Raw genomic sequence first — 13,392 nt, forward strand, 5'->3', positions numbered from 1 at the left:
TAGGAAAAAGAATCTACCATACATTTCTCTGAATCCTTCAAAGCACCTAGCACTCATGCATAGTGTGACCTCAGCAAATGTGTATTAAAGGTTTTATGAATGAAAGAGTAAAAGATCTCAATGAATATTAATTTTAAAACTGTAGAAGTAGCAGCACAATTCTCTTAAGAGAGAGAATGTTTCCAGCCCTCCCCCACTTCCTTAAATAAACCCACATGATATACATTTTCTGGTGGATATTTAATGATGCTCTTAACTATGTCCCTATTCTTATCTTAGAATTGATAACATCGTTTCCTGTGTTTTTCTTGGTAAATCCACTACGCAAGTTTCCAGGAATTCATTGTTTAATTTCATTCTTTTTGGTGTAGCACTATTATTATCTCTGTTGCCACGCCTCCTTCACAAACAGACACACATGCTGTCTATTTACACAACAGTATATTTTCAATTATTCTTCAACAGCTTACATTAGAATTCTTTAACCAAAACACTTATCTCGTATCTGACCACCTTATCTCTTCTCCCTCATTACCCCCCATCTTGATCTTTTAATTTATTACATTGGGGGTTTTATACAGCAGCTGTATCTGTGTGTTTGCAATGGGCCGGTATCATGGACATGATACATGGCCAGCTTTTACTCTGAAGACTGCCATGGACACCATAACCAGGACCTGCAGCATTTCTCAGCTTCTAAATTACTGAGGTGATGGCGAATGTGGTGCATTTTCAGAATCTCCTACCTAGGGATTATCATTTGGGAAAATCCTATTCCATCTTATAAGTGGCTTTATTTATTTTTAGTTGGCTGTTTATTTTGCAGATCTGACTGACAGGAGTGGGAAAGGGATCTAGATTTTAAAAGACTGAGACACTGCTCTACGCCACCGCGAGGCAGTTAGGATCAACCGAGCAGACAGAAGACATTTACTTTTCATTACCAAACATGTCCAACTGTTACACTGTGAACAAACTTCCGTACGTGGAAGAGTAGCTTCCTGTATTCCTGTGAGAAAGGCGAGCAGATGTGTCGCTCGTGGCCACGTGCTGAAGGGAAAGCTATTCTGAATATCTTATGGCACCCCGGTGTCTGGACGGCTGGCTGGAGACAGTTGCACACCTCAGCCTGAGTTCCAAGCCTGTCAGACGGCATGCTGGATATACAACTTCCCTAAGCGAAGAAAAGTGGGCTGTTTAGTGAACCTGAACCACTTGTTGAAAGTCTCGAACAAAAAGGCAGGAATTAGAAGTGAGCTGGCTCCCTATGGATCGAGTGCTACAAAGTCAGTGAGGAGACGCGCTCAGCGCTGTCCTAGGTCATGGACAAAGGAAGCCAGTGTGAATCGCATCACAATCCCGAGCTCCACAGCCTCTTCTCAAATTTGAGAGAATAACATCCTGACTAATATCTCTATTACTTAGTAACATAAGCAAGAGAAGAGACGAGTTGGGAGAAATGACCCATTTTAATTACTGTCACATACCCAGTAACCATCCGAGCAGACTAATAAACAGAATTCCACTTTTTTGTGCGAGGTGGCTGGCATTAAGCAAAGAACTCAGCTGCTCTCTGCCTGGATGGGTTCTCCAGTAACAGGATTCATCACTTCTTTTGCAGAAATTCTCATCCCCAAGGCAAAGTTAGCTATTCTTTGAGCGTGGCTTCCAATAGACACTGGCACACCCCCTACCACCATATAAGCATCAGGTTGTTTCCACCTGTAAGGAGCAGCGGTAAGGGGGGATTCAGAGGGTTTTCTTAATGCACTAAACACTAAATATTTTTGTCATTTTCCATGTATTGATAGAAGGACCATATTAAAGCTGGTGGTTATTTTCTAGGGGCATGAGGGGAAAGGTGAGAAGAAAAATGACTCAGGAAACAGCCATGAGGGAGCCAAAAGGGCTTTCTGCTTTTGGTGGAGACAAGTCCCAGAGAAGACAAAGCTCCTGGGGTCATTGTATGATGCTGTGTTTTAGATCCACATTATTTAGGTTAGACTTGCTGCTGAAATGAAGGAGTACTATTCTCTGGGAAAACAGTATGCCCCTCAAAGGCAATCTTAGCATTGGGTAGTATAAGAGGATTTTTTAAAAATTAAAATCCTAAAATACCTCTACTTCCTTTTTAGTTCTTCCTCCCAACCCCACTCTCATCCACACCAAACCCCAGACCAGTGAGGGGAGAGGAAAATGAGGACCTACCGCCAGGTACGTGACCTGCCTAGGCACACAGGGACACGCACCCCACAGCACCACACGCTTACTCTGTAGACATCGTGGACACTGGTTAACCTGTCGAACTTGGAGTACATTAAATTCAGCATTATTCACCATCTGGATAGGTTCACAGGCAGCACAGATGTTCGTAAATGTCACTATGTCGCTGAAGAGAATTGTGCGGGTTTTAAATTCTCCTGCAACATAAACCGGGTGTCAGTGATAGCCAAGGATGGAGAATACCAGTTCTACCAATTCTGTATTCAAGTGCCCTTTGGGAACCAAATCTGACTGTGCCTTGGAGTAAAGGAGCCAGAATGCCCATCACCATTCACCATCCACCCACCAGCCATTTATTGTCTCTTATGATCTGGTCATCATGCTGGAGAATCTTATACTGTGAAGCAGACGGGGTCCCTGCCCATAAGGAGCTCCTAGTCTAGTGAGGAGTCAGAACGCAAACAAACACTCAATAAGACATGCAGAGTGGGCTTCCCTGGTGGCTCAGTGGTTGAGAGTCCGCCTACCGATGCAGGGGACACGGGTTCGTGCCCCGGTCCGGGAAGATCCCACATGCCGCGGAGCGGCTGGGCCCGTGAGCCATGGCTGCTGAGCCTGCGCGTCCAGAGCCTGTGCTCCGCAACGGGAGAGGCCACGACAGTGAGAGGCCCGCGTACCGAAAAAAAAAAAAAAGACATGCAGAGTGCTGGGGGATGACAGGATGGATTGGGTGGGTACGGGCTTACAGAGAAGACCTTGGCAGGTGGGCCAAGGCAGAGCCTGAACTATGGGAGACCCAAAGGGAAGCGAAAGTTACTCGAAGGGGAGATTACTACCAGAGGCACACCTGCCCAGCCTCAGAAGCACCACTTCGCCACGTACCCTCTTGTTCTAGGGATAACGCCCTGCAGTACTGACCTTCATGGTGCCTTACCTTGGCGCTTGCTGTGCCCTTCTCCTCAAATGCCTTTCCCTCATTTTCTTGCTGAAATTCAGCCTCAAGGCCCAACTCAAGTGCCACACGTTTTATATCGGCCTTCACACGCACACCCACCCCTGTCTTTCTCTTCTGACATTTATATATTATTAATTTCCATATTATCTATGTTTCCACAGTAACTTACGTGGTGGAAAACGTACGAATTTTGGAGTTAAATGGACTTCTGACTGGTTTCCAGCTCTTTTACTCATAAACTGGAGTGAATTTTCTTAGCTGTTATGGCTAATAACACCTCCTTCACAGAAATGTTCAGAAAATTAAGTGAGAAAGCATACGTATAATGTCTAACAGAGATGCTGGCACAATAATTTCTCCTTAATGCACATAAATTTCCTTTTTGTCGGCCACCCCACCCCTATAAACGTATTCTGTATGTATCTGTCAAACCCACAAGACTAAGAGCTTCTTTGGGTCCCCAGGACCCGGGACAGCACCCTGGCAAGTTCCCATGCTTGTCTGGTGAATGAACACTCGCCGGTGACAAATGGAAAGTGAGTTTGGAGTAAACATGGCATTCATCCTCCAGAAACGCCTTGTTCTCCCAGAATGGTCCTTAGAGGCACCCCATGATTTATTTAGTGTGTGAGTGTATCATTTTCAGTTGTAGTGAAGAATGCCCATCAATGGTCACTGCGTTGTTTTTATTATTCTCAATGTAGAGAAAAGAAAACTAGGCTATGCAGCTTAAGTAATTAGACCAAGACCATGTTGCTTGCCAGAATCCAAACCCAGATCTGTCTGGTTTCAGAGCCGGCGCCCCTAACCACCAAGACGCACTGTTAAGGGCAGGGCACTCCTCACCTGAGGCGACCTTTCTGCCTTCCTTCAGCTGGTTGGCCACGTGCTCAGGCAGCACGGCGTACAGCAAGGTCTCCGTTTTCTTCTCTTCGATGGCCGAGTGCTTGGAGAGGACCTGCAGCTCCTCCTTCTTCCTCTCCAGCTGGCTGGACAGCTCAATCTCCTCCAGGCGCCACTGGTTCAGGAGGACGAGGTCCCTGGTGGTATCATGGGGGCGATGTCGGAAAGGTGCATCTGGCGCTCCTCCAGTTCATGCAGGCTGCGGAGCTTAGGGGAGCACACGTATATCATGCACCACATGGACTCCATCCAGATCATCTGGCCTTCCCCCCACGGCGAGAAACGGGACAATGCAGCATGTCACCTGCAGGCAATGACGCAGCGCACCAGACCACCACTCAGAACACGTCCTTCTCTCCACGGCACAGTTCAACTCCTTCCCTTTTAGCCGAATATCATGAGTTATCTGTACTTCCTGTCTCCACGCACTCCTCTCCCCATCTCTCCACAATGGCTCTCTCCACTCTGTTTTTTTGACCTTAAGCTGACTCCCGTCCACGGCCTCCAAGCGACCTCCCCCAGCACAAGTCTGTAGTCCTTTCCTCACTCAGCCCTTCTGCTCTTTGAGGGTGTTAAGCAAACCCTCCTTCCTGGAATCTCACTTCCTAGGACTTTCCTGATGCTGCTTTCACTCAGATCTCCCCCACCTCTTTTGATTTCTCCGTCAAGACTTTCACTCATTCTTTAGATGCTGGTGTTCTCTTTTCGCATTCCTCAACTACATCCTCCACCGGGCTGACAGAGAATCTGAATTTACAGAGAAACCTTGCTTCCTGGACTCAGGATGCCTATTATTTTTAACAATAGATGTTTATTATCTTATTATGAAAGCAGTAGACATTCACCGCAGAAAATGAAAAAAGTGGGGGACTTCCCTGGTGACGCAGTGCTTAAGAACCCACCTGCCAATGCAGGGGACAGGGGTTCGATCCCTGGTCCGGGAAGATTCCACATGCCACGGAGCAACTAAGCCCGTGTGCCACAACTACTGAGCCTGAGCTCTAGAGCCTGTGAGCCACAACTACTGAGACCACACGCTGCAGCTACTGAAGCCCGCGCACCTAGAGCCCAAGCTCCACAACAAGAGAAGCCACCACAATGAGAAGCCCACATGCCACAACAAAGAGCAGCCCCTGCCCGCCACAACTAGAGAAAGCCCGCATGCAGCAACGAAGACCCAACACAGCCAAAAAATTTTTAAAAAATTTTTTTAATTAAAAAAAGAAAGAAAATGAAAAAAGTGGGAGAAAATAATAAAAATCACCCATAATCACATCAGAGATAATTACAGTTAATATTTGAGGGTATATCTTTTTACTACCCAAAATTGGGATTATCAGCCATCTTTTTGTAACCTCAATTTTTCACTTAAATTATGTAATAGGTATTCTTCCATAGCATTAAATATGGATAGGTATTATTTTTTCCTGGGTACATTGATTACACTGTATTTTACTTAAGCAGTAAGCTAACATTGATTATATTATGTCTATTTTATCATTCCACAAACAACATTGCAATGAATAAGCTTGAGGTACATCACTGTGCATAACTGTAGCTATTTTGTTAAAGGATATATTCTTAGACAAAAATATGCTCATGTTTAAGATTTTTGATACATATTGCCAAATTGCCCTCTAAATTGTGACAACTTACACTCCCAGCAATGACTGTTTTTTAAATTATTGTATTATCTATTAGGTATTTATACATGGATGTCTACAACTGAACTTGCCTTCAATCCCCACTGTAACTCTCCTCTTTTTTAATTCTTTTTTTGTTTTTGTTTTATTTTTTTAATTTAATTTTATTATTATTATTTTTAAACAGCAGGTTCTTATTATCTATTTTATACATATTAGTGTATATACGTCAATCCCAATCTCCCAATTCATCCCACCACCACCACTCCACCGCTTTCCCCACCTTGGTGTCCATACGTTTGCTCTCTACATCAGTGTCTCTATTTCTGCCTCACAACTTAATTCTTTTATTACAGACATTTTTAGTTTCTACCATGAGCCAGGCACACTGTTTTAGGTGTGGAAGGGGGTACAGCAGCAACTCAAACTGACAAAGCTGCCCTCAAGGTGTTTACATCATGTCTTCTCTTAGTTAATCACACCTTTATGACCCAGTTACCTAAGCAAGAAAATTAATAATTACCCAAATAGTCTCTCTTTTTCAACCTCTACATCCAGTCACCAATTTCTGCCTTAAATCTGTTCCCGCATCACCACCCCAGAGCCACTGCCTGACTGCATTCAGCACTCAAAACTTCTCACCTGCTCTCCAGGAACAGTCTCCCCTGGCCTCCCAGACTCCATCTTCTCAATGCTCTGGTCCATCCTTCACAGGGCTCCAGCGTGATCATTCTAAATCTCAAATCTGATCCCAGTAGACACTTAAAAGTATTTCCAGTGACATGATAGAGCTCAAGTCCTCATCTCACCAGCCTTCTCTCCCATCATTCCCTGTACAACTCACTCGGGGTTCCCAGAACATTTCATCTTCCTCTCCAATGTCTCCATGGCTCTGCCTATGTTTGTGCCTAGAATACCTGACTATTGTCAGTCCAATAGAAAGCTCAAAATATGTGCCCCCTATATCATATAAAATATGTGCCCCCTATATCATATAAAATATGTGCCCCCTATATCATATAAAATATGTGCCCCCTATATCATATAAAATATGTGCCCCCTATATCATATAAAAAATTAACTCAAAATGGATTAAAGACCAAATGTAAGAGCCAAAACTGTAAAGCTCTTAGAAGAAAACGTAGGAGAAAAGCTTCATGACATTGGAGTTGGCAGTGATTTCTGGGATGTGACACCAAAACCACAGGCAACAAAAAGGAAAAATAGGTAAATTGGACAACATCAAAATTAAATGCTTCTGTGCATCAAACGACACAATCAACAGAGTGAAAAGGCAACCCACGGGGTGGGAGAAAATATTTGCAAATCATAAGGTGTTAATATCCAGAATATCTGAAGAACTCCTATAACACAACAATAAAAAACCAAACAACCTGATTTAAAAATGGGCAAATAATTTGAATAGACATTTCTCCAAAGAAGGTATACAAATGGCCCATAAGCACATAAAAAATGCTCAGCATCACATCATTAGGGAAATGCAAATTAAAACCACAGTGAGATACCACTTCATACCCATTAGAATACCTATTATCAAAATAACCAAGAAAAAAACCCCACCAAAAAACAATAACAGAGGATAACAAGTGTCCATGAGGATGTGGAGAAATTGGAACTTTTGTGAACTACTAATGGGAATATAAAATGGTGTAGCAGCTATGGAAAACAGTATGGAAGTTCCTCACTAAATTAAAAATAGAATTACCAAATGAACCAGCAATTCCACTTTTGGATATACACTAAAAGGAATTGAAAGTAGGGGCTCAAAACATTTATACGCCCATGTTCATAGCAGCATTATTCATTATTCAGAAAGTGGAAGCAATCCAACTATCCACTGACAGATGAATTGATAAGTGAAATGTAGTCTATACATGCGGGAATAATATAATAATAATTCAGCCTTAAAAAGGAAGAAAATTCTGACGTATGCTACAACAAGGATGAACCTTGAAGGCATCACGCTAAGTGAAAAAAAGACAGTCACAAAAGGACAAATACTGTACGATTCCACTTATATGAGGTACATAAATCAGTCAAATTCATAGAGACAGAAAGTAGAGTGGTAGTTGCCAGGGGCAGGGGGAGGGGAAAACAAGGAGCTGGTATTTAATGGAGTTTCAATTTCGCAAGATGATAAAGTTCTGGAGATGGACGGTGGTGTGATTATACAACACTGGGAAGGTACTTACCACTGCTGAACTGTACACTCAAAAATGGTTAAAATGGTAAATTTTATGTTATGTAAAATTCACCACAATTGAAACAAAACCAAAAACAAAACATGTGCCCTATTAACAGTAGGTCAGATGATCACGTTGCTGTATAAAGGACAGGCCATTTCAAGAGTACAAATAATAGCGCGTGCATTCTAAAACTTTTGGTTACAGACCAGAATTTTATAATTATATATAAATATAATTAGAGTTCATGTCTAAACTAGACATGGTTGAAGAAATAAAATATATTGTTAACTATAGATTAAGCCAAATGGGAAAAAAATATATACTGCTCTCAATGTAGTCCCCCAATTTTTATCCAACTTTTTTCAGGCGATTAGAAAACTGCTTCTTTCCTTTTTTGCCCAGTCTCCCAGAGCAGAAAGCAACGAGGAGGAAGGAGTTACTACCTCGGAGTTTGAGTGCAGGCTGACTTCTCCATGCTGCAGGCATCATCTCCCTTTGTGCCTTCAGGACAAATTGTTGATAAATTTGCAGATGTTGAAGGTAACCTGGGGATGGACAATGGAGAAGTACTCATCTAATCGAATCTTCTGGGTTTGGAGTCCCGGGACGTACTTCTGAATGTTCACTGCAGCTTGTTTGACCCACAGCTATCCACAGAGGACACACATGAGACCACGGAAGAGACAGCAACCTGCATGTAAACTTTCCCCTAGAAATAGCATCCGCCCATGATTTGTGACTTGCTAGGGGGAAAAGGGCCAGTAATGGAAAAAATACCATGGAAGCAATAAATATTATTTTAAAAAGCAAATCTGCAGCTAATCTCTGAAAGAGCAAAGAATAATTGCATGAGAGTGCCTGAAAGCACAGCATTTCTCTGACTAACAAGAAACAGAGGTTAAAGCTCTCAATGGGGATAATATTTCTTCCCTTGCTTCAGTCCTCTCTGTCTTTCTGTCTTTGTGTCTGTCTCTGTCTCTTTCTTTCTTTGGAATTAACTAATAAAGAAACCAGAAAAAAGTGTAGTTGGATCTGATGCCCAGGTCTGGGTGAAGGAACCCATCGTGGAGGTGGGGAGACAACTTTCACTGCCATCTCCAGGGAACACACAGAAGGAAAAAACAAAATGAGCATGCTTTACATAAAAAGTCCAATGCCAGCCCAGGTTATCCAGAAATATTTAAATTAACTTCACTCTGTCAGGCTGCAGAAATCAACCTAGTCTTATGGAATAGTATCATTAAATTTTTGGTTTCTATGCCCAAAACTTAAAAGAAAGGGAGTGTTTAAGTAGACCAGAATTTTAAATGTTAATAGTAGTAATAATAATAATATCCTCATGGCATTGGGGAAAAGCCACAGTACATAGCTTTATAATTCCCTGGTTGTTTCATATAGGGGTGTTTGATTTCCTTAGTTAGATCATAAATTCTCTGCAATCAGAGATGACCCTCAAGTGAGTAAACATTAGAGAATCTGTATCCAGCATCCACTGGTAGGTGAAGATTTGACATGTCTGTGCATTCACATAAATATCAGAGGAAATCAAAATGGCTGAAGGCATTTTAACTGATAATTTTTGGACCAATTTATTTTGCCTAATTGCCCTTTGAATGAGTCCATAATCAATTCAACTTAATCAATCTTATCCAAGGAAATTGATAATGACCACACTTCAATGGTCACCATCTGTCACACCTCCCACAGAACAATGGCGTGAGTGGGCACAGGCCTCTCCTCCACCTTCAAGATGCAGAAAGAGAAGCTTGGTGGAATTGAGCCATCCATGGTAGCCACAAGGATGGGGGGAGTGGTCACATTTAGAATCCCACCCTGCCATTGCTACAGTGTTCTTTTGTCTCTAGTGATTTCAGTGTCATTTCCTTTTTCTTTAATGGCAAACTTGCTCTTGCACTCACTAGTTCAAACCCCTTGGCACTGCTCCCTTCTGTGCCTATCAAGAAGATGCGGTGTTCTGGTTTCTGGAGGATGCTACAATGAAAAGGAAGGCAGTGGTCCTGCCAAGCTAAATCCTAGCCTCCCAAACCCTAGGTACTCCTCAGGGACTTGAAAGGCCCCCCAGCCGTAAAACACTATATGACTGGGGGCGCAGTGGTTAAGAATCCGCCTGCCAATGCAGGAGACACAGATTTGTGCCCTGGTCCGGGAAGATCCCACATGCCGCGGAGCAACTAAACGCGTGCGCCACAACTACTGAGCCTGCGCTCTAGAGCCTTGGAGCCACAGTTACTGAAGCCCATGCGCCTAGAGCCCGTGCTCCACAACAAGAGAAGCCACCGCAATGAGAAGCCCACACACAGCAACGAAGACCCAACGCAGCCATAAATAAATTAATAAATTAATTTAAAAAAAAAAAAGACTATGTGACTTACTCCTCTCCCCAGCCTATCCCCAGTTCAAGAGGGAAAGGGCCTCTTACTGATTCATCAAATACCACATGGAAGGGAAGAGCATCTCAGAATGTCTTCTCTTCAGTCCAGAGCCACTCGGGATAAATTGGTTCAAAGGTGTCCCTGAGATGCCCTGGATGGAGAAACAGAATCCCGTTCACAGGCAACTCAGGCCACCAACCCAAGAGAGTATCTCAAATGTTTCCCGGGCAAAGCGCAGTCCCCGCTGCTCAGCACAAGCTCCCTCAGTGTTTCCAGATGGCCACGGCAATTCTGCTTCCAAATTAAAACAAACAGAAAACTTGCTACCAGGTTGAGAAGCCCTCCTGCCCCCTGCCAAGTTTCTGCCCGCCGCTGAAGAGTTCCTGGGCCAATTGAGTGTGTCTCGCCATGAAAACAGGGCCGGCATTGAAAAGCTGACAGCCAGACAATGAGCTCGCGCAGCACAGCGCGCACGCCCGGCCGGTGTCAGGGACATTTGCCATGGAGCTTTGGAGACTGACAGTTTTGGGTGGCACATGAAAATTTAACCAACAGCCCTATTTGGCAGGGGGTAGAGATTCGAAATGGAGCCTTTTTGATATGAAAATCTCCTAGACAAAGCACGTCAATTGCATGTTTGACTCGCTTGCCATGGCTTGAGGGACTCAAAATTCAGTCCTTTGAGCCCTGCAGACCTTCTCCCAGACACATGTCATCACGACCCACGGGGCATGACCAGGAGTCTCCAACTCGCTTCTCCCAGTGGGCCGGAGCCCCTGTTCCGACTCGGATCTTAGGTGCTGATCGTGAGACCAGCTCAGCGCCAACAGGGGCACTTCTGAGAACCTAATGCCTTCATTTTGCGGGTGGAAGATGGAGGACTTAGGTTCCCCAGGGACAGAGCCAGAAATCTACTATCCTGGTTCTCGATCCAGGGTCCTTTGCACTCTTGGACACCATGATTCTTATCTACAGACTTCCGGGCCAGAAATACATCCCAGTCCCGAAGGCCTGAGGAGCTGTGGAAAATTCAGTGTTCTTGATAATATGTCAGCACTCATCCTCCTTCGCTTCAACACAGTCACCAAAAGGGGTTGATTCCAATCCCCTCTCCAGCGGCTTCCCCTGATTACAAGGAGAAACTGCGCCTCCAAGTGACCCCCAACACAAATAAAAGGGGCAAAGGAAGACAAGTTAGAGTTTGATGTTTTAAAGTTAAAAGCCGTGCCTGCCAAGTCCAAGCCCTGAAGAAATCAGTGACATCCTGATTATAGAGGACTCTGCCCATTTGTGTGCACAAAGCAATCGTTCTGCTCTGAGAGCCAAGGTTGGGAGAAGAGCCCACTTACCTTTTCCAAACATGACTATGCTTCTCACAACTTCGCAGCTGGACTTTTTCACGGGACAGAGACACTCAAATATTTCTCTTTCATCCTAAGGAAAGCTGCCTCCAGGGCCTGCAAATGGCAGGGAGAGAAGCATACAGGTCTGGTCATGTGACAGGAGATGCATGAGGATACGCTGTTCCTCTGTGATGGGGCCAGAGGAACAGTGAGGCCACACAAGATGAACTTGAGCAAAACTTCATAAGCCCCCAAATTGTTATCCAATTAATCCTCATGCTGTTTCTCCACCAAAGGCAGCAAGAACTTTTTACAAAATCTCAAGGTGAGGCTGGCAGGAAAATCACACAGAAACTTCTCTTCCTGTGGTTGAAGATCCTGCAGTGAAAAGACTCTGAGGCGAGCTTTGACTACTCTAAGATATAAACATTGTGTGCTCCAGGAATCACAGACTTCTCTGGATATTCGTATGAGCTCTATGGACACAGAGAGTTGTGCACCTAACAGGTGTGGTACCTAAACAGATAACAGTCACACCGCGAGCTGCAATTGAGGCAGCCAACCACAGGCTCATGAGTTGACTCCAGATCCCCAACTGGCCCCAGCTGCACAAGCGGGCACTCAGGACTTGAAAAGTCAATTTACACCACGAGAACTGCAAAATAAGCCACCAGATCCAAATTCCAAGGACTTTACATCGCCATTTTTTTTTACAGGTAAAAATGTTTCAGGCTAAGGTCCATCCCAGAGAGCCTCCCAATTTTTTATCCAAATGAACTTATTCCGGTGGTTCTCAACCAATAGTGACTTTGTCTCCTACCCCTACCCTGGGGATACCTGGCAATGTCTGGAGACATTTTTGATTGCCACAGCCTGGGATGGAGGGGGAGAGCTGGGTGCTGCTAGCATCTAGTGAGTGGGCTAGGGGTGCTGCTAAACACAGACAGGACAGTGCCTCATAACAAAGATTATCTGGTCCAAAATGTCAACAGTGCTGAGACTGAGAAACCCTGCCATAAATCCACAATTAGAAGGTCCGGTTCTTTGCATAGATTGTTCCAAGACTAGTCACTCCACCAGGAGGAACTGTGCTTTCTGAAGACACAGCACACTGGTACCTCTTGGTCTCTCTGGCTGTCCTGAGTGTCTTGTGATCCCTTTGGCTTTGCCCTCCTCATCTGTCTGTGCGACTTCTGCACGATCAGAAACACAACGTGCTCCTTCTTCCCTGTCCTCTCCTCCTCTTGAGTCACGTCAAGGATATCCATGGTCACGTCAATGTCAAAGAGGTCTTTGGCCACAGCCTCAGTGATACCTGCCGCAGAAGGATACCTATTGGTGAGGGATGGCGGAAGGCAGTTGTGTCAGCAAAAATCATAAAATAATCAGGTTATACAACTTTTGATAAATATTCCAGAGTTCACCAAGCCCAGGCCCTGCATCAAGGCAGGCAGCATATGACAGATTAACAAATTAAAAATCAATAACTTCAAAGCAGAGATTTACACACTGGATACTAAATATATCCCTCCTACTCTGATTTCTTTTTTTTTTTAACATCTTTATTGGAGTATAATTGCTTTACAATGCTGTGTTAGTTTCTGCTGTATAACAAAGTGAACCAGCTATACATATACATATATCCCCATATCCCCTCCCTCTTGTGTCTCCTTCCCACCCTGCCTACCTCAACCCTCTAAGTGGTCACCGAGCTGGTCTCCCTGT

At 44.1% G+C, this 13,392-nt stretch overlaps 1 protein-coding gene across 1 annotated transcript in view; it reads right to left on the reverse strand.

Moving 5' to 3' along the window:
- The window catches only part of LOC309835915 (guanylate cyclase soluble subunit beta-2-like), a gene marked incomplete at both ends in the record, with an annotated part of 63,924 nt that overhangs the window by 36,236 nt on the left and 14,296 nt on the right, over positions 1 to 13,392 (reverse strand). The window contains 13 exon segments of the mRNA XM_082675632.1: positions 1,578 to 1,710; positions 1,712 to 1,722; positions 2,271 to 2,330; positions 2,332 to 2,420; positions 4,025 to 4,234; positions 4,237 to 4,344; positions 8,375 to 8,446; positions 8,449 to 8,578; positions 10,372 to 10,407; positions 10,411 to 10,475; positions 11,674 to 11,731; positions 11,734 to 11,781; positions 12,786 to 12,971. Coding sequence (XP_082531758.1) covers positions 1,578 to 1,710; positions 1,712 to 1,722; positions 2,271 to 2,330; positions 2,332 to 2,420; positions 4,025 to 4,234; positions 4,237 to 4,344; positions 8,375 to 8,446; positions 8,449 to 8,578; positions 10,372 to 10,407; positions 10,411 to 10,475; positions 11,674 to 11,731; positions 11,734 to 11,781; positions 12,786 to 12,971 — 1,206 coding nt within the window.

This window comes from Grampus griseus (genome assembly GCF_964374135.1).
Source record: "Grampus griseus genome assembly, chromosome: 18".
NCBI lineage: Eukaryota > Metazoa > Chordata > Mammalia > Artiodactyla > Delphinidae > Grampus > Grampus griseus.